Raw genomic sequence first — 24,497 nt, 5'->3', positions numbered from 1 at the left:
TAAATTGATCGAATACATAGAACAATTTCTGCTTGGTTTAATTTCTGTTAGATAGAGTATTCGTGGATAAGAAAAATGTGAAACTTGAACAATATTTACTTGACAAATGTAAATTCTATCTTAAAGATATACTAGTTCATTACATCAGAAAAATTCCTGCACAGACTGATTCTTATTTTATAGTTGAAAATATTGAAATATAATCTAAATTTTACATATTTAATTTCAATTCAATATTTACTAAAGTGTGATCTACTCTTATATTTTAGTATCAGAATAAAAAAATACTCTAACAAGTCGCGCGATAAAAATCATCTTATCTCATGTTACAGATTAATATTAACACACAGAGAGAATTTTCTCTTAGAATTTATCCTGAAAATCATGGTAATCGTGGAACAATATGGTATGAAAAGAATTTTATGAGAATTTCTCTGATTAATATTTGTCACAATAAAAAATAATATTAATTACAATAAAATATAAAATATGTTTGATTAATTTTACTAAACTATGTAGTAAAATTAATCAAACATATTTTATATTTTATTGTGACAGATATTATTATTTTTATTGCGATAAATATTAATCAGAGAAATTCTCATAAAATTCTTTCCATACTGTCCCACGATTACCATAATTTTCAGGGTAAATTCCAAGAGAAAATTCTCTGTGCAGTGTAAGAAATTGACCAAAAACTAAATTAATGTTTGAAAGCTTTATATTAAAGATTTGTTGAGTTTCTCTAAAAGCTTCTGCTTAAGGTTTTGAACTTTCGTAGGCTATCGCACGATTAAATAGAGCGAGATGGCCGTAAATACCGACTTTGTCAGCAAAGGTCTTTTTTCAGCGACTCGTCCGCAAAGCGGATGTCACGAAAACGGCGACCGTCAGCAACCTACACGCGTAACGTACATATATATACGTGTGCATGCAAATGCACCGGGCGAAGTAACGTCCTTTGATCAGCAGAACGTGAAGCATTGCTTCGAATACTCGGCAACAATCAAAGGTCATAGTTCGTTTCGCGAGCGATGTAAAGGTTTCGATTCGATCTCAATTTAAAGACCATTTCTATGTAATTTAAAAATAATGATTGGGTTGGGTTGACACTTTTCGGTACAAATGCTGAATTCGTGACAAATGCAGAAAAACGTGATTTTAGTTTTCATGTAAGCCGATTCATCTTTCGAGTTATTCTAGAGCTTTCTTTCGTCTCTGCTATTTCGTGTGCAATCTGCACGAAACTGCAGTTATTATATTGAAACTGACGAGTGCGAATGATATTATGGAATGATATCAAGTCAATTTTACAGTTCGCATCCCGTTGATGTGAAATATTTGATTGAGAAATCATATTTCTGCGGCGAAGTGGAGAGAGATTAAATAAAAATGAACAACCACAAACCACGCGCAACACTGAAGTGCACATGATGGAGCACAAGGCCATCAAAAACACGTTTGTTTACATCTCGTTACAAGACACGAGTGTACTCCAACTTCTATCTTTGATTCTGTATTCGCCAGGATGTATTTAGAGTCGAGTGACATTGAAAACTTTATTATCGAGCGATGACAAATTGTCAGATAAAATAAAATCCTGAAACATATATCTTTTTACTTTGTCTATCTTATCTCGTGATAAGATAAAAGTATTTCGAGACATGAGTTAACACGAGACCTTATATATTAAAAAATTATAGAAATACTAATTCAAAATTTTATTCAAAATTGAATGGATTAAATCTTTGATCGTAACAACGTTTAAATGAAGAACTTAATATTTTGCAGACATTTCTTTCGAAACGATACTCGTTTTTGCAGAAAAAAAATATTCCGCAAAAAATAATTATCGGTATACAAAATAAGATTGAAACGAATCGAGATTCAGCAAGTTAATCAACAAATTGATGGTTGAAGAATATCGAATTTTAATTATATCTTTTAATTATATCTTTTTTGCCTTTAATTATATTTAATTTTCTATATCGTAAGAAAAAAAGTATCAGTAACGTTTTTGGCACCAATCGATATCCCGAAAAGCTCGCTTTATATCGTCTTATTCGCGCGCGATCAAACTAATCGGATATTATTGGATTGATGTAAACCGTTTTGCAGCACGTCTCCATGATTTATGCGTTCATCTGATCATTGACACACTTATACGTGTACGTAGTCATGATTGATCTGTCGAGTAGCGCGCAATGAAATTTATTCATCGACCTCCTCCACTTGCTATACGCACGTGTAAACAAACGTCGGTTTATGTACCGAAGATAATCGTCGAAGCGTTATCATCCACGTTCGTTGCATCGCACGATTAGAGCGCTTTACATTTCACCGCGAGTCAAAGGGAAAATCATAGTCACTTTCGTATTCATGCTCTGCAGTGAATTTTTTCTTATCTCTTGGACGAGCGCTAATTTCGGATATTTTTTTAAATCGCGCGAGAGACTGAGTTCTCTTCACCTCTTGTATTTTACAAACAGTTATTCTAGGAGTAATGAAAATAACTAAAATGATAAGGAATCATTGAGTGGAATTTCTCCGACAGGTTATTAAATTAAGACTCGGCTAAAATTACTTACTCGAGATGAATCCCAATTTTAAGCGAATTTCCCGAAAACACATCGAAATTGATCTTGTTGACTCTTGGCGAAGTAAAAACTACCGGAATCCATTCCGGGAGCCAACGATCATGTATGTATGCACACACCCTATGTTGACACATAGTTTGTCGATTGATACTCGCCGCAGCATCAGATTTCGGATGCTGCGGCATCGGGGCGTCATGCATCGGGGAATTACGTGCATAGCGTGGGTGCGCTCAAATGGGCGGTTGCGCTTTCGCGCGAAAATTCACGCTTCGCTTATTCGTAATTGCCGATTATTTAAATTTCATCGGATCTCCCCGTTAGCCACCATTCTTCGATCGGAACAAATGTCGAGGATAATCCGCGCGGTTTGTCCCCAATAATCTTGCAAGAATAACTCTAATCTCTAATTTTTAGAGAATTTACTTAGTGCATTCTATATTCTTTTATATATTGATTATATTATTTATATTTGTTATTCTTTTATAATCTTTTTTTGTTGATTTATATTGAAAAGTAATTTATATCAGAGTGTATTTGCGTTATCCAGTATTTTAATTATCTTTGTTTGTTCACACAGTTTGAATGAGAAAGGGGAAAGGTTAATAATTACTGCGAACAATAACAAGAGAGAGAAAGCTTTACATATGCTGTTGTTACGCTAAAATTTGTTCGTCGCGACAATTTTCTAGGACTGGAAGACTTAATTGTCATCGTGATAACTTAATATATTAAACGTAGATGTTAAGCTTGGCAAGCAAGTTAACTGAACCCATTGTTAGCTTTGCGACTTACGAGTTAGCCAGCTAACATTCGGCGTATAGTCTAGATACGTACCCTGCCGACCATTTATTAACCGTTTATTGTTTGCACGATCGTTTATTACTCATTTGCTCATTGTACCAAAATTAAGTATCGTTTACCGATGTATATAGAAGAAGTTCAATATAAGTTTTAATAATTAGATAGAATAATAGACACTTATTTTAAAATTAATAATAAAACTGATCTATATAGAAGAAACAAAGTATATAAAATATATTCTCTTCTATAAAATGAAATTTAAAAAGAAATAGAAAATCAACAAAAAGCGACAAAATTATTTTATCTCGATATTATTATTATTATTATTCTATAATATTACTATACGAATGTTACTATGAATTATTGGTAGAAAGATAAAATTTGCACAATTTTTAGATACGATCAACTCGAATATGCAGTTCCTCGTGCAATAATGCATAAATCCATCTTACTCGTAGAAGACGTCTTATCGTAAAAGTATAAAACGTCGTTTAAGACATGTCGAACGTGCAGACGAAACACATATGCCATCGGGATATAAATCAGTCGATGGCCAATAATCGCCAGCCGCTGCCCACTCGATAAAGTACTGTATTGCACAGTAATTGCCATAAGGTTGAAATATGAAATTCAATTCGGCGGTCGCCGTCGAAATGCGCGCGTTTCCCACGTCTGTTTAACTTTATTTATGAGCGTCGCGAAATAGAATTTTTTATGAAATGAAATGTAGATAGGCACGGGCATTCGTAATATTATAAGAGTCGAGCAAAGTTTTTCAGGCGATGCGATAAACTGAGACGTTTATAACTCGGAAATTTGAGATATTTCAAAGTTTTATTTCTCCATAAAGCGCTACATTTTAAATTTAATTACGTAATGTTCAGTAATGTTCGAATTTTCGAACTTTTAAGCTTTACATCTTTACAGCTTTTTGAATACGCATATTATTAAATATATAAATTTATAAATTATATACTCGTAGCTGTTCCAAATTTATTTAATTGATATTTTCTGCGAAAGATAATAACTTCATGTTTTATTGAAGCTTGCGAGATGAAAACGGACTAAGTTTGCGAAAGGTGGATCGCGCTCTTGGAATATTGAACGGATACAATTATGTCGATCACGAGTTTCGAGAGGCCATCTCTTGGAGAAAAGTTACAGAAGACAACGTATCGTCCTTAATTAACATCGTTAGTTAAGATTGTTCATTAGCCTGATTTTCCCGATCCTCGTTTGGGTCATTCAAGTGTATTCAGTTCGATCCAAACGGATCTTGCAGCACTGGTGCATGCATAATTACCTGTCAGTTTAATCGCAGTAATAGACGGCTATTAAATCTTTGCTCTAGGCGACATACATATTTTTATATATGGGAAACAATTTGTGCGAGAAAATTTTATACAAGAGATTTTATTTATTGTATATCAAATGAAAATAGATGCATTGTTTCTAAAAATATCGCACTATCGAGCGATTCGGAACAATAATTGAATGCGTGAAACATGCACAATCTGTTTCAAAAATTCCTTTTTGCGTAAAAGATGCATCCGCTCAGCGTTTCATGAGAAGAGAGAAAAGAGATGACTTTGCGATACTTTCATGAAAATACGATGTAACATCGATATGGGATATTATCAGAGATAAAAGACATTCGATCTCATGTATTATTTCAGGGGAAAGGGAGGTGATACTATATCTCTCGCCGGCGTCGTAAACCGATCTGTCTTCACCAGACACTGTCATCTCTTCGGTGCATTTGAGCCATTAATTGGCGTGCAAAAGGCGAATCGCAGCTTCGATTTACATCACGATGCGTCATTCTGGATTTTATTGCAAAGCGGACAATTAATTTTTGATTCGGAAGATAGTTGCGTGGGAAAGAAATAAATTGACATCTTCATACGGTAATAAATAATAATTTGTGATAAATTAATAATAATAATGGATTTTCACTTATATCTGAAAATTTCATATTATAGAAATAAACACACGCGATTTTAATGAAGCTATTTTTAATGTACATGTATTTAAAGGGGAAAATATTTGATATTTGGAAAATCACGTCACCGGTGATAAATTGCAAACAAATGAAGACTGTAAACGAGAACGTGGTCTTATACGATGCAACCAAAAGATAACAGCTCTTCGAGAGCGAGGATCATCTCGTGTCGGAATTGCATCGGCGTTACGTCGGACAATTGATGTCCGGTTCTCGTTAATTCCCGCCACGAGATTGGTCCGAACTTGGCAGCTTTTGACAAATACCGCGTGTGCAAGCACAAAGTGGAGTTTCTATTTTCCAGGCATGATACTGGTGTCCCCCTCGTTCTAGTTCCTTACACGGCTTTTCTTACCCAATCTCTACCCTACTCTATATCTCTTCTCTCACCACGAGACTAGCTGTTCTACTTTTGCGACTGTTAAGTTTCGCCATTTTCCACGTCTCTGTCGCTATAGTTATTAACTCATTTGTTACAAAACTTGTCAACTTAATCCAACAATTTGCATAAGATTTTTTATTAATCTTCTGTGCATTTTGCAGTTGCATATTAAACTCCAAAGTATGGTTATTAATTCATTTGCTTTAAGAAGTTTCTGTATTTAAACATTCGACATTTATATGATTATTTACTAATCTTATATATTTTTTTAAACTCTGTATTAAGAAAATCATATTTAGTTAAAAATTAAAAATTAATTTCGATATTGAAATATTCGAGACGGATTTTTTATTATATATATTTTCAAATAAAAAAACTTGGAACTTTAAAAAAAAAATAAGTATTAACTTGTTATTATTTATTGTTAGAGAGATTCTAATAATAAATGTTGAAATTTTAATATCGATGCATGCACAACATGTACAACTGATTTTTTATTGATTTTTTATAAGTTCTTTTCTAGAAGGAAAATTTTATTAAAGCGATTTACGAAGCCTATATCTTGCGATAATAAGTCATCAACCGTGCAACCTGATATTGACAATCGTTGGAAGGTTTACGGTCTTCCAAGTCTTACGATCATCATTTATTCACACAATGTGCACGTTTACAGTTCCATCAATAAGATATTACGATTATCATTACGATCTGGCCGCGAGGGAAACTTATGACCTCAAGCGCATGAAATTTTACCGGTTCAGGATCGTATAATTCTTATTCTGTTTGTTCCTGATCGGAGTCGATTTTAGGACTAATTCGGACACTAAATAATCTTAATTCGTCGATTAGATTCACGTTTGTGTTACATATGTGTCTAAGTACGAGCGTGATGCATAGAGGCATGCAAGTGACACTCGATCATAATTATTCGCTCGTATGTATGGCGCATGTGTGTTGTGTGTGTGTGTGTGTGTATGTGTGTGATCTGTAAATCAAACGGGAAATCATCAAAATGTTTGACATACATTCGATGCAGATCGACGTGTCAATATTATATATGCAGATGATATATACTGGCAATATTTATTATTTAATTTTTGTAAATATTCTATATTTTTGGAGCAATTTTTAAAATAAATTTTAATAAAATGCGGAAGAAATATGAAAGATCGAATCGAATTTTTTACGGTAACTTACTCTTTATTAAGGATCCGTTTTCTTTTGCTAAACGATAAAACTCTTACGTGTGACATCCTGTAGAAGAGAGAGCTTCAGGAAATACTCCCGAAAGAGAATTCCATTTTTCGTGACAGCACTATCGCGTCATTGCAACGTTCGCTCGTGGCGTTTGCAGCATCCGTCAAAGAAATGCAGTTCTATCGAGAACACGTGTATTTATTTGCGATATATTTCTTCTTATCGTGTTTGTTCACGGAAAAATGACATTTCTCTCTTTTCCTTTTTTCGTCCTATCTCTCTTTTTCTCACTCATTCATTCCACCCTCCTGTCCTTTGACTGTTATATTGGAAAATTCTGTAGTATAGAAATATTATGATCAAACTTCTTTTTTATTAAATGCACAAACTTCTTTTATGCAGACTATTGGTAACAATTAAAAAATTAATGCACGCATCAAACACTGCTTTGCGTGCGCGCCCCTTTTGTCTGTTAAAAAAATTCCTTCTATTTTATTCTCTCTTGTCTATAAAAAGTCCTTAATTAGGTCAAGCACAGCGAAAGAAATAATACGATTTGAAATATCGCATACATAATTGTATGTATAATTGTATATTATGCTAGACGATGTTAATCCCTTGCTGTACTCTTCACGAATCATTAAAACAATATATTCGGATAAAAACTCTTTTGATACTAATTTTATGAAATATTGAGATTCGATTCCAATATACATTAGATAACGCTAAACCCATAATGCCATAATGTATTGTGCGATATATATCGACAATTGAATGAGACTATAGGTGCCCAAGAGCCATAATCTCCAATATTCCATTTGAATAATAAAAATATGCTTCTAGAGAAGTATTAAATAAAAGAATATCAAATAAATGAAAGAAAAAACTGCGCTCAAAGTATCTGAAGAAAAACGAAATATATTTAGAAATTAATGTTAAGACGGTCGGCTACTTTTTTTCGATACTCGCTCACGGCTTTATAAAGAAGCGAAACACGAAAACGATTTCTCGCATTCCGCGCGCGTTTTCTTTTTCGATCACGTCGCTCTCGCGGGAACGGATTCCGATCGAGATCTCTGGACCACGGGCCGACAGCTACTGCCACCGACGCGAGAGATTATCCTGGGAATTGTTACTTGCGGAATGCACGGACGAAATATGCGGTTTCTCCGACAAAATCTGATAAAGTTGGACAAGGGTAGAGACGACGGGAAGTCGTCCGTGGTCCACCAAGTATCGAGATAAAAGGGGATCAAGGGAAAGTAACGCGGGCGGCAGACGACAGTCAAGAAGCATCCAACAATAATCGTGACACACTTTTCCCCTCTTGGATGCATTATATTATCTTAAACCCCTCTCTCTCTCTCTCTCTCTCTCTCTCTTTGCTATGTGTCTACTATATCTACTTTTCTCTACGCACGGGAAAGCCTTGGCATTGCATCTCGCACGTCGAGAAATCATCGACCTACTTTGCATCGCTCTCATACTCTTCTACTGTTTTTCCGTTATGTTACATCGCCGATAAAACTAACGGAAATTGCGCGCGATAACTGAGATCGTAAATGTGGAACAATGCTTTTCTGATAATAAAATTTATTCGCCGCTAAAGTCGTTACAACATCATTAAAAGATAACGAGCACTTGTTCGATAGATGTCGATGACACTTACATTATACATCGTCTTTTTACTTATTTCTCTATTAATGTTTATTCGAAAATTATACGTCCAATTTGTTGTGACTTATGTCAGAAATAATTAAAAAATTAGATGCAGTTTTATCTATCATTCAGTTATATCAGTGAAACATCATCGCGGGACTCTATTTTAGTCTGAAGATTTCAATTACCCGCTCGCTCTTATAGGATGGTAAGAAAATACATCTCAGATATATAGATGACTGATAAGATTATAATCATGCTAAGGCGTAATTCAATTTTCCAGCCATTAGACGTGTACCTCTGTGCTATAAATATTTCTAGATATATATATTTTCGACGTCACATATATGGTATAATTATAAAAAATATCGGATATTCTACAAAAAGTACCTTTTAATTCGCGGAACGTTGCGTATATCGGGAGAACTGCCGACTATAAATATGTCGACCAAGAGCTATTGTCTTGTTTACATTGATCGCGTAATATCTGTCGCGTAACGCATTTTACTGTAACATTATTCGCGCCCGCTACGGAAGTAGATTACGAGCGAAATTCGCGGCTCTGATATGTCACGTTGAAGCTTCTCAAGTAGACAAGGGTAAGAAGAGCCTTTTCTCATGACTATCAAGCACGCCCACCTCGATGACATAAGACTGCGTAATCCGCTTTGGCATTCTCTTATTCTTCCTTCGCCGGTTTTTTTCCTTTATCATTATTTTTCCTGCATTAACGAATGAGAAATTGCTCGCTTAAATATTGCGCGTTAAATTTGGTGAAAAACCGTAAATTTAGAGAGCAATAATATTTATATTATTAAAGAGGATTTATGTTTTTTCTTCTCTTTTATATAATATAAATATGTATTCTTTATATATATTATATTTTACACATATTAATTTTTATATATACTTTTTAATGTGTATATATTCGATATTAAATATTTTGACAATTGTATCTTAAATTAAAGTTTTAAAGAAACGAATCTCTTGCTCGAATTTATTCGATGAATTTATTGAAATGTATTTTGTAACAAGTGTTTTACTTTTATAATTCATAACTCGAATATGTATCTACATTTATAAAAAAAAGAAGTATTGACTTCGAGAAACAATTAAGAAACTTACAAATTCTATATTCGTATTGCGGCTCAATCTGAATTAGATGAGAAATATCCTTCTATTAGAAAATGAACGTCTTCATGGAATACCAGAAAAGAGTCGAGATTCGCTAAGAGAAACGAATGGGCCGAGAGACTGGAACTCTCCTCACGAAACCCTACTCTGAATTGGCGTTGATAAAAATTCTGTCAGGTCGATTAACGATCGTACGTGCCAGTTGGACTAGTGCCATTTGTATCGCGGGATACTATATTGAAAGTTAGCCCTTTAAGGGCGTAACATCGTTAAATTCTCGCCAGTCTATGTTTCTCTTTTGCATATAAAATACATGGAAAAGAAACGAATGTAGAACAATACAATACAACTAAATATCGTAAACGAAATCATACATAAAATATCTAAAATGCAATCTTTTTTTAAACATTGATCATTTTGAACATAAAATAAAAAAAATGTAAACGTGAATTGTGTGTAATAATTTTTTTTATTTGTGACAACTTTTACATCATTGATTTTTGTTGTTATTGATACTTAGATAATTATAAATAATATTATTATTTTATTGCATAAACATATTTAAAGTTTTAACGCATTTACACTTGTCGAAACGTGAAAAAGATTAATGTTGCCACTGAGAGAGAGAGAGTTTATTTATACATCATTTCTACCAAGTTGTAACGGCTTTGACAATTAATTTTTAATAATCTTAAAAGTAATCATGGTGTTATATATAAACCATTCAGCAAATAGTAAATGTTACAGCTTTAAGTATTCTGAGCACTTTAAGTATTTCATGAACGACTTTTTAATTAATTGAACTGTCACTGTAGATTTCCACAATAATGTATACTTCTTACCATGCATATATTACAACAAGTGAAACGTTTATTAATTTTTTATTATTTACCAGCATTTAGTTGCAGCATATATAGATAATCACGAAAATATATTTATCAATACGTTTACATTTTTTTAGTAGCAAAACATAATGAACAAGATTGTGTGAAATTGAAGAAAATAGACTAATTAACAATAAGTATAATTGAAATTTTATTTTACTTAATTCATTCTGCAGTTTCAAAACACGCATTTCGCATCCAGACAAAGCAGCAAATAATTAATTGCATGTTTTTTCTTGCTTTCAGGCGATGGAGGCGGCGCAGGCGGAGATGGCGATGCTATCGTCGGCAGCACTAATTCTGAGAAAAAATCAGGATATGAAACGAATCTGTATCTCTACAGTGTAAGTACAACACAAGTCTGACGAATTAATTTAATCTTGACAAGTTTACTTTTAATAAACTTTTAAATTTACATACATTTTATTTTGAAAATTAATGCATGGAAAGAGAAAACTTTTTTATTTTACTTCAAAAGAAAGAGTATATATACACGTCCTAAAATTTATTAATTTTTAATGCCTCTATTACTTCCATTAAATGTTAATCATTTTCTTAATCACTATAGTTTTCTAAGAGATTATCTACTTTGAATGTGTATAACATTCATTGTGTAATTAACTAGCAAAATTATTATTATGAAAACAGCAATTTATATAAGTGGAATTACAGTTAGAGATTATATATCATAAAGTTAAGAAGATCAAACTCTCTTTTTCTCTCATTTATCTCTTACATAAAACTGTATCTCTATCACATAAAATTATATTTTTATATAGGAAATCTTTACTTAAAATCTCTTAAAATCGATGAATGTCCTCTTTGATAATATTTAGTATATACTATAAAACTTTAAGGAGAAAACAAAAAGGAATTTTGTGACATAATTGAGGCTTGGACTAAGAATTCTTTTCTGGATTACCATTCCTTTAGAACGACAAGCCGCATACTTTGGCCTCTCCTCTTTTTCTCGGTCTCTTGTCCTCGTTTCTACTCCTTGGTATTTTAACGCTATTTTTCTAACCGTAAGAGAGCAGCTTGAGTCTTTCGTCGGCCCAGTTTTCTTATCTGTTCCGCTCGGTTCCGCTCAAAAACTGCAAGCTATTATCAAGCTTTGAATCTCATGAAGCGAGTATTGTATCCTGTCAAATCCGTTAATTCTCTTTACAGCGACTTTAATTCTCGACATTCGGCTACATCGAATGTCACAATCAAAATTAAACTTAATAGAATGAACTACCGATACATTTTTATCATGCGTTTAAATTTTTATTTAAAAATATAATTTCCGATAAAAAAATTTAATCAATAATTATGTATATATTAAATAATACTAAATTTGTAAAAAAAAAAGAGAGAAATAAGAGCTGACTTTCTATCTATGGAGAATAGTTTAGACTTCTATTCTTGAATAGTATTTTATTATTTATTATTTCATTTACTCGAAACTTGTTAAGTTTCTTCAAAGTCATGAAACGAGATAAACAAGAAAAGGATGGATTTGTGGAGGATTTCCATCCTATCCATTAGATCAAAGTTTCGGCTTTTCGTGAAAATCGACATAAATGTCCAGCAACACATTGTATGACGTGTGATGATGAAAGAAGAAATTAGAAAGACATCACGCGAGAAATAGATTAAAGATAGGACGTGAAAGACGCGTTGCAATTTCCTGAAGGAAATCACCGTGGATCATCTCGGATCTTCTCGACTTACATTCTCCGACATCCTCCACGACGATATTTGATGTAAATCTGTATTTCCTGTATATAAAGCAAGAACGAAATGCTTCGACGTGAAAAGTAGTCATCACGAAATTAGATCGACAACAACGTAATATTCTCGTAACGAGATTGCGAACTTACATGAAAAAAGAGCAACTATTTCCATAAAAATGTCCCTACGGACGGAGTTACGCGACATTTTTCCGCAAGTTTATCAATAAAATTGCAAATGAGATTGCGTCCCTTTCGGCATAATAAGGGACCTTATATGGAATTACAACGCGAGCGAGGGTCGCGATTCTTAGCTATAGGAATAAGCATGTGATAAGTGATAAGAGTTGATGACTAGTCGGACGGCTCGTTAGTCTCGAAAATGGTTTCTCCGAATTCTATTCAGTAATAAAGTCTATACGCGACGAGACAGAAATAGAAAAAATAGATAGACATAGCTGAATAAAAGTAGTAAAGTCTTAGTATTTATAGCGAAGTAGTGAAAGTCTACGTATGATCAGACAATTCGCGACTCGTAAATGATAAATCTATATCCCTTAAATTTCGAATAAATTACTCGAGATGCCTCCTCCTTTTTTTAAAAAATAAGCACAAAAAATTTAAAAATCATATTGTTATCTTTTCTTTATTCAGAAGATCTCTTTTTTTAATTAAAATCCTCGACCAAGATAATACAAGAAAAAAGCGTGAAGTAAAAAGCGATCTTCAAGATCCGTAATGTTATACGTATGATTGACGGATGGATAAAAATCCAATTGAATCGTAGGAGGAGATGGAGGATCGACCGAGGATCTCGACGTTGCTCAACAGCCTGGCCAACTATAGCAACACCATCCCGGCTGCGACCGATCCTGACAGCAAACCGGCACCAGCTGTGGGAGGTGGAGCGCGAATGGGTACCCTTATAGGCGTCTATTTGCCATGTATCCAAAACATCTTTGGTGTGATCCTCTTTATCCGGTTGACATGGGTAGTCGGCACGGCTGGTGCCATTCAAGCTTTCTTCATCGTGCTTTGCTGCTGTTGCGTAGTGAGTATATATCTACAAGGTGTAAGGAACTGTACGGAAAATCGAAATGTTAACAACGTGTCACGTAAAAGATAAAAAAATATGTAATATGTATGAAATTAAAAATATCAAGATCCATATAAAAATATCGAATTTCTAAAAATATGAAAAGATAATTTTCGAATTAATCTAAAATGGATTTTTTTTCTTAAGAAATTTAATTATAAGTGACTCAGCATGAATATAGCTTAATTCTCGCGAATTAAGTTTCGAGAATATGAAAATGGATTGTAACAAACAGTTTATTCCTCGCAGACGATGCTGACGGCGATAAGTATGAGTGCCATTGCCACCAATGGCGTGGTTCCAGCTGGTGGTTCCTATTTCATGATATCAAGGAGTTTAGGCCCGGAATTCGGCGGCGCGGTAGGGATGCTGTTTTATACAGGTACTACCTTGGCCGCCGCGATGTACATCATCGGTGCCGTCGAAATCGTTCTCGTAAGTATCAGCAATTTAATGACATTACTTCAATTAGCCTTTTAATCAGTCTGACGTATTGATTAAAATCTAAAGTAAAGAAATAAAAGTATTACACAATCTTGCAACTGTTGAGATTAATCAAATTACTTTATATTTCGATCACTTATGTAAAGTGAGTAATAAAAATATAAATGATATATAATTCATCTCTTAATATATCATAAAACTATCTAACATATCAAAACTTATCTAACATATAATAAAAGATATTTAAAATATTAATTATGATAGACTTTTGTATAATTTTTATACTCTAACAGAACATATTTCACTCGCTCACCTTTTTTTGGCACTTTTTTGTAGACTTACATGGCCCCTGGACTTAGCATATTTGGCGATTTTACGAAAGATGCCAATATTATGTACAACAACTTCCGGGTATATGGCACTATCCTGCTGATGATAATGGGAACGATTGTCTTCATTGGCGTAAAGTTCGTTAACAAGTTCGCTACAGTAGCACTGGCCTGCGTCATTCTCTCCATCATTGCTGTTTACGTGGGGCTCTTTGTGAACTTTAACGGGAACGAAGCTTTGAAGTACTAAACTAATTACGATACTAATTTTCATATTATGCATATAGTCATCAACAGTGGAAACACTGTCGCGAATTATAATATTATAAACGATAAATGATAATTATATCTATCGCAAGAAACAAGCAAATTATAAAAGAAGATTGAATGCTTAAAAATTCCACTTGTGTTTCAGAATGTGCGTGATCGGCAGGAGGCTGGTAAAGGACATTGATGTTCTAAACGATTGCAATAAACACTTAAACGGCGCTTTACATAATATGTATTGCGGTAACAGCACCGTCCGCGGTAAATGCGATCCGTATTTCATCGAGAACAACGTTACTATCGTCAACGGTATTCGTGGTTTGGCCAGCGGCGTATTCTTAGGTAAAATTACAATTACAATTTATGTAATTATTATATAAGATAGATAAATGATTTGAAATGTTCTATTTTCTGATATACAGAGAACATATGGGACAGTTACCAAGAAGAGGGTCAACTAATTTCCTACGGGTCCGATTCAAAGGACATGGATGTTTTGACAAGCTCGACCTACAACCAGATTCAAGTCGATCTCACCACGACCTTCACCATTCTCATCGGTATATTCTTTCCCTCCGTAACAGGTAAGCAAAGAATCTCGTTCCATATTATATACTAATATTAATAAATTGTATTTTAATAATATATTATTTTTCTTTATTATATATATATATATATACAAATCATAATTAATAAATGATATTATTTTATAGGCATCATGGCGGGCTCCAATCGATCCGGTGACTTAGCTGATGCCCAGAAATCCATACCGATTGGCACAATCTGTGCAATTCTGACGACTTCCACTGTCTATTTGTCTACCGTCTTACTCTTTGCCGGTACCGTTGACAATTTGCTATTACGTGACAAATTTGGTCAGAGCATCGGCGGCAAGCTTGTAGTGGCAAATATGGCATGGCCGAATCAGTGGGTGATTCTGATCGGTTCTTTCCTATCCACTTTGGGCGCCGGTCTTCAATCATTAACGGGAGCGCCACGATTACTGCAGGCGATCGCTAAAGATGGCATCATTCCTTTCCTGGCGCCGTTCGCCATCAGTTCTAGTCGGGGCGAACCTAGTCGTGCCCTAGTGCTTACCGTGTTGATCTGTCAATGTGGAATCTTGCTCGGCAATGTGGATTATCTGGCACCATTGCTGTCCATGTTCTTCCTCATGTGCTACGGTTTCGTAAACCTCGCCTGCGCACTGCAGACCCTGCTGCGTACGCCTAACTGGCGGCCGCGCTTCAAGTATTATCATTGGAGCTTGTCGTTCTTCGGTCTGGCACTCTGCATCGCTATCATGTTCATGACCAGTTGGTATTACGCGCTGTTGGCGATGGGTATGGCCGGCTGTATCTACAAGTATATCGAATATCGTGGCGCTGAGAAGGAATGGGGCGACGGTATTCGCGGTCTGGCGCTATCTGCTGCCAGATACTCGTTGCTCCGACTCGAAGAAGGCCCGCCGCACACGAAGAACTGGCGTCCGCAGATCTTGATTCTTGCCAAACTCACCGATGATCTGGTACCCAAGTATCGTAAACTTTTCGCCTTCGCTAGTCAGCTCAAAGCCGGAAAGGGTCTCACCATCAGTGTCAGTTGCATCGCTGGCGACTATACGCAGAACTCGGGCGAAGCGTTAGCGGCTAAACAAAGCTTGAAGAAGACCGCGGCGGAAGAAAAGGTGAAGGGTTTCGTCGAAGTTCTTGTAGCAAAGAATGCCGTCGATGGCCTAAGCTCGCTGATACAAATCACCGGACTTGGTGGTTTGAAACCCAATACAGTGATACTGGGTTGGCCGTATGGTTGGCGCCAATCAGAGGAAGAAAGAACCTGGCGAGTCTTCCTGCAAACCGTGAGAAGTGTTGCGGCCGCCAAGATGGCATTGCTGGTACCTAAGGGCATAAACTTTTTCCCAGACTCTAGCGAGAAGATAATTGGCAACATTGATGTTTGGTGGATAGTACACGATGGCGGTCTTCTAATGCTGTTGCCGTTCTTGTTGAAGCAGCAGCGCACCTGGAAAAATTGCAAGATGAGAATCTTCACGGTTGCACAGATGGAGGATAATTCTATACAGATGAAGAAAGATCTAAAGAAGTTCTTGTACGACCTGAGAATTGAAGCAGAAGTCGAAATCGTTGAAATGGTAATTCGATTCTACAATATATATAGATAATTTAGATAGGGAAAGATTATATTCTTCAAAAAGTTTTAATGCAACAAAAATATTTAATGAAAAAAAAATTGTCGATGCGATTATTTTTATAAATTAAAATTCTATTTTGGCTTGTTTGCAGACGAATACCGACATCTCTGCGTACACGTATGAACGTACTCTGATCATGGAACAGAGAAACCAGATGCTGCGCGAGTTACAACTGAATAAGAAGCAATCACTAGGAGTGGTGAGTATTGCATGCGGGACAAAGGGGAAAACCTGCTTATGGTATATAATATGTATAAATATATACATATTATAATAACAAACACATGGTGAGAAACGGTGATACTGATCGGTGTGTGTCTGTTTGTTGCGTGCTCGTCACGGATAAAGGTGCAGTCATTGGTGGACTTCAACGAGGTACCCGCCGAGGAAAAATTACCTCTGGTTTGTCAGATAACCCTCAAAATTCCATGTATGCCTCTCTTTCCCCTCATTTGCTCCATTGCACCAATGATTTTATATTTTATATATTACCTTTCCCTGTTTCCACGATATCACGTAACGGTCTTATTCCTCCTCGACGATCATACGTATAATAAATAATGTCATAAGAGAAAAGAAATTGTCGCGAGGTCGCTATTGAGTCACACTTAATTTATAAAGCTAAGAATATTATAGTTTAAAAATTATAAGCGAAAAAATAGATTTCTGATTTCTGAGATAAAATAATGTAATGATTTTGTAAGTGTAACAAGTTTGCAAATAGATAAATGGATAAATAAAAAAATATTTAAGTATCAATATTGCTAATTTAAACATCTAATTTTCGAAATTAAAAACTAGTTTGAAAAAAATCTTTTCTCTTATTAGCGCCTGGCAACAGTTTGTTTCTTTCTGTCCATCATGATCTCAGGAATTTTCCCTCAGTTTCGGCTTAATTGGCACGATTGCTTACATAGATAGCATTCATTTGGCGGTTTCATAGTGCTTTGACGCTAGATTATTAGTCTTGCCTCTCGACTGACTGTTTTCCGCTGTTCGGGACGCAGTCGCAGTCGTACGCATTGCTTACTTGCGTTGCCGTGACACAGGTGCAGGCAATCGTGGACCACCACCACAACGTCGACGCCAAAATACCGTCGAAGGTGAGATTCCAGGAGCCGGGTAACCAAAGCACAAATGTAACGGACGACACGAAGGAGAAACTGATGCAGGAAACCGAGTCGAACAATAAAGAACCAGAGGTCACCGAGGAGGCGAACGAGAAAGAAGAGGCCAAGGAAAACAATGACGAGGAGACAAAAGTTACTAGCGGCTCACCTAAAGCGGAGAACAAGGAAAACAAGGAGAATACAGAGAAGGAGGAGAAAGAGTGTAATGCGCAGGAGAATAATAGTCAGAGTCCGGAAGTTAAGAAACCTACGATTACACCGTGAGTTGCACGACGATTTTTTCAATTTTAGCGTCGATATTTATTTCTTAACAAATGATTTTGTTGTACAGCGACGAGGGTGACGTAAGGCGTATGCACACCTCGTTGAAGTTGAATGAGGTAATCCGGAAGATGAGTAGCGAGGCTCAGTTAGTTATTCTGAATCTTCCTGGACCACCACGGGACACCAAGATGGAACGTGAATCTAATTGTATCCTTTTTTTCAATCATCTTGAAAAAATATCAAAAAGTAATCGTGGTAATAGATTTTATAATATAAATTAATAGTAATATTATATTATATTAATATTAATTTATATAATATTATATTATATTAATATTATAATAATATATAATAATATAAATTATTAGTTATATAATTTAATAAATAGCAGAATATCCTCTCAACATCGATTCTGAAAAGATTTTGGAAACCAAAAATTAGTAGTAAATTTTTTTGAACAACAACATTAATTAAATTTCCTTGACTATTGAAAATCAGACATGGAATTCCTCGAGGTGCTCACCGAAGGGTTGGAGAGGGTATTGATGGTGCGGGGTAGCGGACGGGAAGTGATCACTATCTATTCGTGAACTATTCGTAAAGTGACGGGAATTGATGCCGCTGTCTTGCGGAAACGGAGCTCTAGTTTATTTCTCAGTGACCTAAACGACACCATCTTAAGGAACACGTCGTCATTGTGCCATTGTCTGCGTAGTCACTTGCGTCGCGCGCTCTGAAAGTTATTAAGGAAAGAGATGATAATAAATATGACGAGGACGATGGCGGTCGTCTCTCTCTATGTTGGACGTGGAAAACGAAGCTTCATCGAAGCCGACTTGTAGCGCGAACCGGGACGACCGATCGTCGTCCAATGAAGCCAAAAAAGCGACGTTACCAAAGGATAAGTTTCCTTTAAATGGATTTCTGAACAAGTCTACCTATGTGTCAGATATGCTTGTATCAGAATCGCAGCGAGAACTGTTCAGATTCAAATTCGACAACCTGTCAAGCTCAATTGAGCTCGCCGGACAACCGTGGTTGGTATCTTTTAGAAATCACCGGAATAAAAAACTGTAGCTCAACGACATGAGTCCCGAGTAAACGTCACTTCGATTCGATTCCTTTGCAACTGACAGCTAAAATCACTATCTAAAACAAACGAAAAAACAAAAATGAAAGTGGTAGAAAAAAAAGGGATGAAAAACTTGAGAATCAAAATTTGGTCCGAGGCTAAGGTCGAAGCATCTACGAAACCACTGCCAGACTACTTTCTAAATGCTTCGCGTTTAACCAAAGACGCGAGAGGCTCATTTTTCTACACGCATTGTCGTTAATAGAGAAAGAATATAAGAGTAGTAGGTACGTATATAATTTTATTGCTTGATAGAGGTGAATTTAGAGTAGCCTAGGATAGCGCTGACTTTTATTATGATTACGTATTATGTGTATTTGATAATAGAGAAAGACGACGCGACGCCAGGATGTCGCGAGTATTATTGCATTTCTTTACGAGGGCTCTTACTAAGGACCCCGCTCTCTTTTCCAGTCTCGCGCGAAAATTTTTGCACACACAACATCATACACAATATATATATGCAAATACACATACACACATGCGCGCGTTTGTATCGTCTTTAAGGCCTACCGGTCCAAGATGCCACTACCACTTGCTAATCGATAACACCAAGTAAAGTTGAATTATGATGCGAGGAGCGCAACTCGAAAGACTCAAAATGTGCGTCGGTTTTTACCGAATCTCATCGAAGGATTTTATATATATTTATATTATATATACGTATATAATATAAATAAATATATATATATATATATAAATAGCGTTAGCGTATAAAGTAATTCTAATTGCATTAAGTGTCGTCGTGTGCATGTCACGTTTCGTGCGTAGCCTCGTTTCCGGCCGCGCTTCATTTAGATAGGTATTATCCAATATATTAGTTAATCGAGCGCGAGATACACACGCGTTTTCCTCAATCCTTTCGTTTGGGATCGATGAGAAATTCGACACGTTTTTATTAAATTCTTTATTAAATCGCGATAAGTTGGTTCGACGCTGATAAAAAGAAAGACAAGAGTAGAACTAATCTTATTGAAATAATCTCCCGTCACTAAAATAGCCAAAATTAATTAATTCTAATTTTTAGATTATTGATCCGACTATTAATTTAGCACATTGTAAAATCGATAAATTATTGTTATTTGAATTGATTTAAAAATTAACAAATTTTGTTTTAATCTTTTGACTAAATCTTCTTAACATCGAGTTATTCGAGTTTCTTCGAGTTTTCTTCCACGAATGAAAATTTTGACGAAAGGATTGAAAAAGAGATAAATGTGGGACTCTAGCGTTTAGTGTAATATTTATCGATATAAATACTTAATCAATGTCCGTGAACAAATTATATTGTGCTAAGGATTACGCAAAATTACGCACTGCGTCTTCTCAAATTTCTGCAAATTCTTGTAACTGATGAAATGATAGAGCCGATGATAATTAATTATCGTTTAGGTCCAGGACGTACCGAAACTATCGCTTTTTTTCGATTATAAAAATATCGAAACATCGCACAAAATGATGATTATTCCAAATTCAGGAAATCAATCTAATGACTTTAAATAGTAAGGAAAGAATTTAAGAAACATTCAATTTTATGGATGTAAACAAACGACAATTCTCATTTTTTAATTAAATAAATTTTTTGTATATTTTTGATTATGTAATATATGAATATATAATGAGAATTGAAATGCTATTGAGAAGAAATAAAAGGCGATAGTTTCAGAGCATCCTCATATACATATATGTACATTCACATTGTAAATTGCACGCACTGTCCTGCAATACCAGTAGTTAGAGAAAATGAAGAAGAAACAAGAAAAGAAGAAAAAAAACGTGAAAACGTTAATTATCTATGAAAGTGTATCGAATTAAAAACGGACGAGTGCGCGAACCGATATCGCCATTGATCCGTTAGTCTAGATAAAAAAGAATATTTACATTAATGGAGGGAGAAGAGATTTATATATATATCTCGTACTAAATTGTTTCACTTTTGTCGGACGCGTGAATCGCGTCAGATGCCCTAAAGCGAGAAGAAAGAAAGAAAGAAAGAGGCATTAGCGAAGAGCGTTTCACAAATTAATTCATAAAATAATCATAAGTAGTGAAATGCGCTCGCATTTCAATATCCCAGTTTGAAACGGATATATATATATATATAAGCAATATACATATATCTTTACCGAGTGCGATAGACGAATATCTGCAACAGAACTGGGTATATATAGGAGACTCTATATAATGTGTATATAAACACACATATATAATATACACATAAAAAATTATTACTCTCTCTCCATATCTTTCTCTCTTTCTCTCTCTTTCTCCGTCTCTATCTCTATCTCTCTCGTCCATGATGTTTGCGATATATATATTTTATAATTTTATTATGTTACTTACCGATTGCATATATTTTATGTGTACTTATCTTATTCGATAGGCATTATTGGTACTGCATAGTTTATATGAGACATGTTAACATTATGAGAAAGTTTATTGCAAATACGTATCGATTGTTGCCGGATAAAATCGCCAATACACATACGTTGTACATACATACATAGATAAAGAAAAAAAAAGGAAAAGAGAAATGTGACCGCGCGTTTATTTCTAAAGGATTTAAAGAAGGCGAATATTAAGAAAAAATGAGGAAACGAAAAGCATCATCCTTTTCATAGGTCAAACAGTATTGCAGTATATTCTGCTGCCGCTTTATATTTTACTATGTCGTATTTACTTTAAATGCACAATGACCACATGCACACAAACGTATGTGTGATATATAAATAGAATATGTGTATGTGTATATATGTATGTATATATGTGTATATATATATATATATATATATATATATATATATATATATATATACAGATGTATATTTGTAGCTGGTGAGAATGAAAGTGATTGATAAAAATTTGAGAAAACTCTCAGAGTCCGGCGGTTCCGATGATTAATCTAATTAATAGCGCAGTCTGATAACAAGCGCGATTCACATCACTCTCATTCTATATTCGGCTCATATGTGTTATCGGCAACAGCGGAGATGCGTCCGCGGTTTATGTTTGCTCTGCGGAAACAGAACAATACTTTGCGTTCTCAGGATAGGGTCTTTTTATTCTCTTCGTAATTGCATTGTAGAAAATAGATTGCAAAAGACTGAATATAAGCCAGCTATGGCAGAAAACACACAGTGAAGATCGGTGTATGCGAGCCGTTGCGGATAAATAAAAATGCGCACAATACTTTGGCTATAAAAAAGTCCTCAATGCAAAATAGAAAATAAGATAGTTCTATTGCAGACGATGTGTGAAAGTGAAAAGCCAACCGCAATGCAACCGCTTTGTTCTATATACCTATTGATCAAGAGAGAATATTTGAAAGTTTATTCAGAAATATTGTTCTGCTTCTGCAATTTATATTCCAAACATGATAAGTAAAGTTGAGAGAATGTATTATTCTTTCTTGCGGAGAATATCCACAAAAGTTTTATTCATCGAAATCGGTTGTAAAATATATTCTCAGCTGTTTACGAAATATATTTTTAAAGTATTCTGAATATAGAAGATTATTAGAATATTCTCTGACTTTCGGAAAAAATTATTCAAAAAGTAATTGAAAAACTTTTTGAAGATGTTGTCTCTCACTTGCACTTTGCGCTCTGTTTTTGAACATAAATTTTGGGCGATCTTATCGATACTCGGCTGTTTCGAATAACATAGTAAGAAACTTGGCATTTGTCGAGGTATTTATTGTGTGGCATTTGCGGGGCGCGTTCCGTTTATAAAATGAAATCGCGCGCTCCGGATTTAAATCACCTCTAGGCTGTGAGATGCGAGCTAAGCAGCAGACAAACTTGCTCGAAACCTCAATCATATGTGTCAAATCAAGTATCTACTTTTACCTATATCGTATAACCGATCAAATTTCCTTCTCATCAAAAGGAGGAATTAACACGACTTACTTCTCACTTCAGAAACTGCGACGATTTCTTCTGCCCTTGGGACTCGAATAATAAAAAAAGATATATATATTTATTAATTCCCTTACATGGGAAGAGAAAAAAAAAGAAATATTGATTTAGAGAAATAAAGATGTTATTATATAAATATATACATACAGAGCGGACCTGAATAAGCGACGAAAGTGGATGTCGACAAGAGGGATGTGCGAAGATTTGAGATTACTTTTTCTTCACTAGCATTTTTTCATTGCTTTTTTTAAGTAGCTTATACTTATTGTTTCTTATATTTATGTAAACAAATGAGAACTTATTTATATTTTTAACGTTTGTAATAACTCATTGAATGTACTTAGTTTTAATTTTAAATAACTATGTACTTAGAAACGATTGAAATCTTTGGCAAGAAAAATTTAATCTCAAATTCGTCGACGTATTCCTGTTATAGATCTCGCCTTTCTTGGTCTACACTAAGTATACTATATGTATACAAGGTGTCTGCTTTCTCTTGACAATAGATACCGCAATAGATCAAATCACTAATCAAATGTGTTTGAAAAATGAACGGAAGGTAATTTTGACGATAAAGATATATGCAATCTTAGAAATATATAACTGAAATTATATATAAAATATTATATAATTACATAATATAATTATATAATATAATTATATAATATATATTATATATAAAATATTATATAATTACTCTCTATAATGGCATGAGAATCGATATGTACGTTTCTGACCTGAAATTTATACTTTGTGTGCTTAGTCTATTTTTAAGGCCATTTAAAGTTCACTTAGCAAATCGCAGCTCTCGACTGCATATATGTAACTGTTAGGAGAAAGTATTGCACAAGACACCCTGTACATACATATATGAGATACGAAATGATATATTTGTAGATACAGAGTTTAGTTATCTGGATAGTATATATAGTCAATACTGTGAAGAGCCTGTAACTTACCTACCTATACCCTTAGATAATAGATGATGATACTTGTAATTGATTTACGAAAGATGAAGTATATGAATGAAAAAAATATACTGCGAGAAAATCGATTAAATAAATAAATGATATACCTATATGATCAGAATATATGCTTTGCGCCGATTTATCGTTGTCACTCCCTTATATTTTCGTCTTTATTATCATATCTATTATTGTATTTATATGTAATTATTTTATTCATTCTCTTTTTTTATTGCAAAATAATCTAGTATATTACTTGAGTTTAAATGTTTTTGTACCAAAAGTTATCTTAGGTGGTTGCCACTAACTTCGTAAAGATATTATTCATACAAAAATGCCTAGATTTTTAATATTTTAATCTTACAATTAG

General features: G+C 34.6%; 1 protein-coding gene across 8 annotated transcripts in view; it reads left to right on the top strand.

Moving 5' to 3' along the window:
• Kcc (solute carrier family 12 member kcc) overlaps positions 1-24,240 on the top strand; it is a 75,641-nt gene extending 51,401 nt beyond the window's left edge. For 5 of the 8 annotated variants that reach the window (XM_083058644.1, XM_083058646.1, XM_083058645.1 and 2 more), the window contains 12 exons: positions 10,903-11,000; positions 13,159-13,422; positions 13,717-13,902; positions 14,248-14,483; positions 14,656-14,849; positions 14,930-15,091; positions 15,221-16,659; positions 16,811-16,918; positions 17,068-17,121; positions 17,769-18,109; positions 18,181-18,320; positions 18,612-24,240. In XM_083058644.1, coding sequence (XP_082914770.1) covers positions 10,903-11,000; positions 13,159-13,422; positions 13,717-13,902; positions 14,248-14,483; positions 14,656-14,849; positions 14,930-15,091; positions 15,221-16,659; positions 16,811-16,918; positions 17,068-17,121; positions 17,769-18,109; positions 18,181-18,320; positions 18,612-18,703 — 3,314 coding nt within the window. In that variant the 3' untranslated portion in view covers positions 18,704-24,240. Of the gene's footprint in view, positions 1-10,902; positions 11,001-13,158; positions 13,423-13,716; positions 13,903-14,247; positions 14,484-14,655; positions 14,850-14,929; positions 15,092-15,220; positions 16,660-16,810; positions 16,919-17,067; positions 18,110-18,180; positions 18,321-18,611 lie in introns of those variants that run through there. The other 3 variants (XM_083058647.1, XM_083058648.1, XM_083058649.1) reach the window with 3 other exon arrangements.
• Positions 24,241-24,497: the final 257 nt, after the last annotated feature.

Source organism: Prenolepis imparis, unplaced genomic scaffold (assembly GCF_030444845.1).
Source record: "Prenolepis imparis isolate NDT839.2.m4 unplaced genomic scaffold, iyPreImpa1.0 SCAF_2, whole genome shotgun sequence".
NCBI classification, from domain to species: domain Eukaryota; kingdom Metazoa; phylum Arthropoda; class Insecta; order Hymenoptera; family Formicidae; genus Prenolepis; species Prenolepis imparis.
Note: the sequence above shows the minus strand (reverse complement) of the source record. Positions and strands in the feature narration are given on the sequence as shown.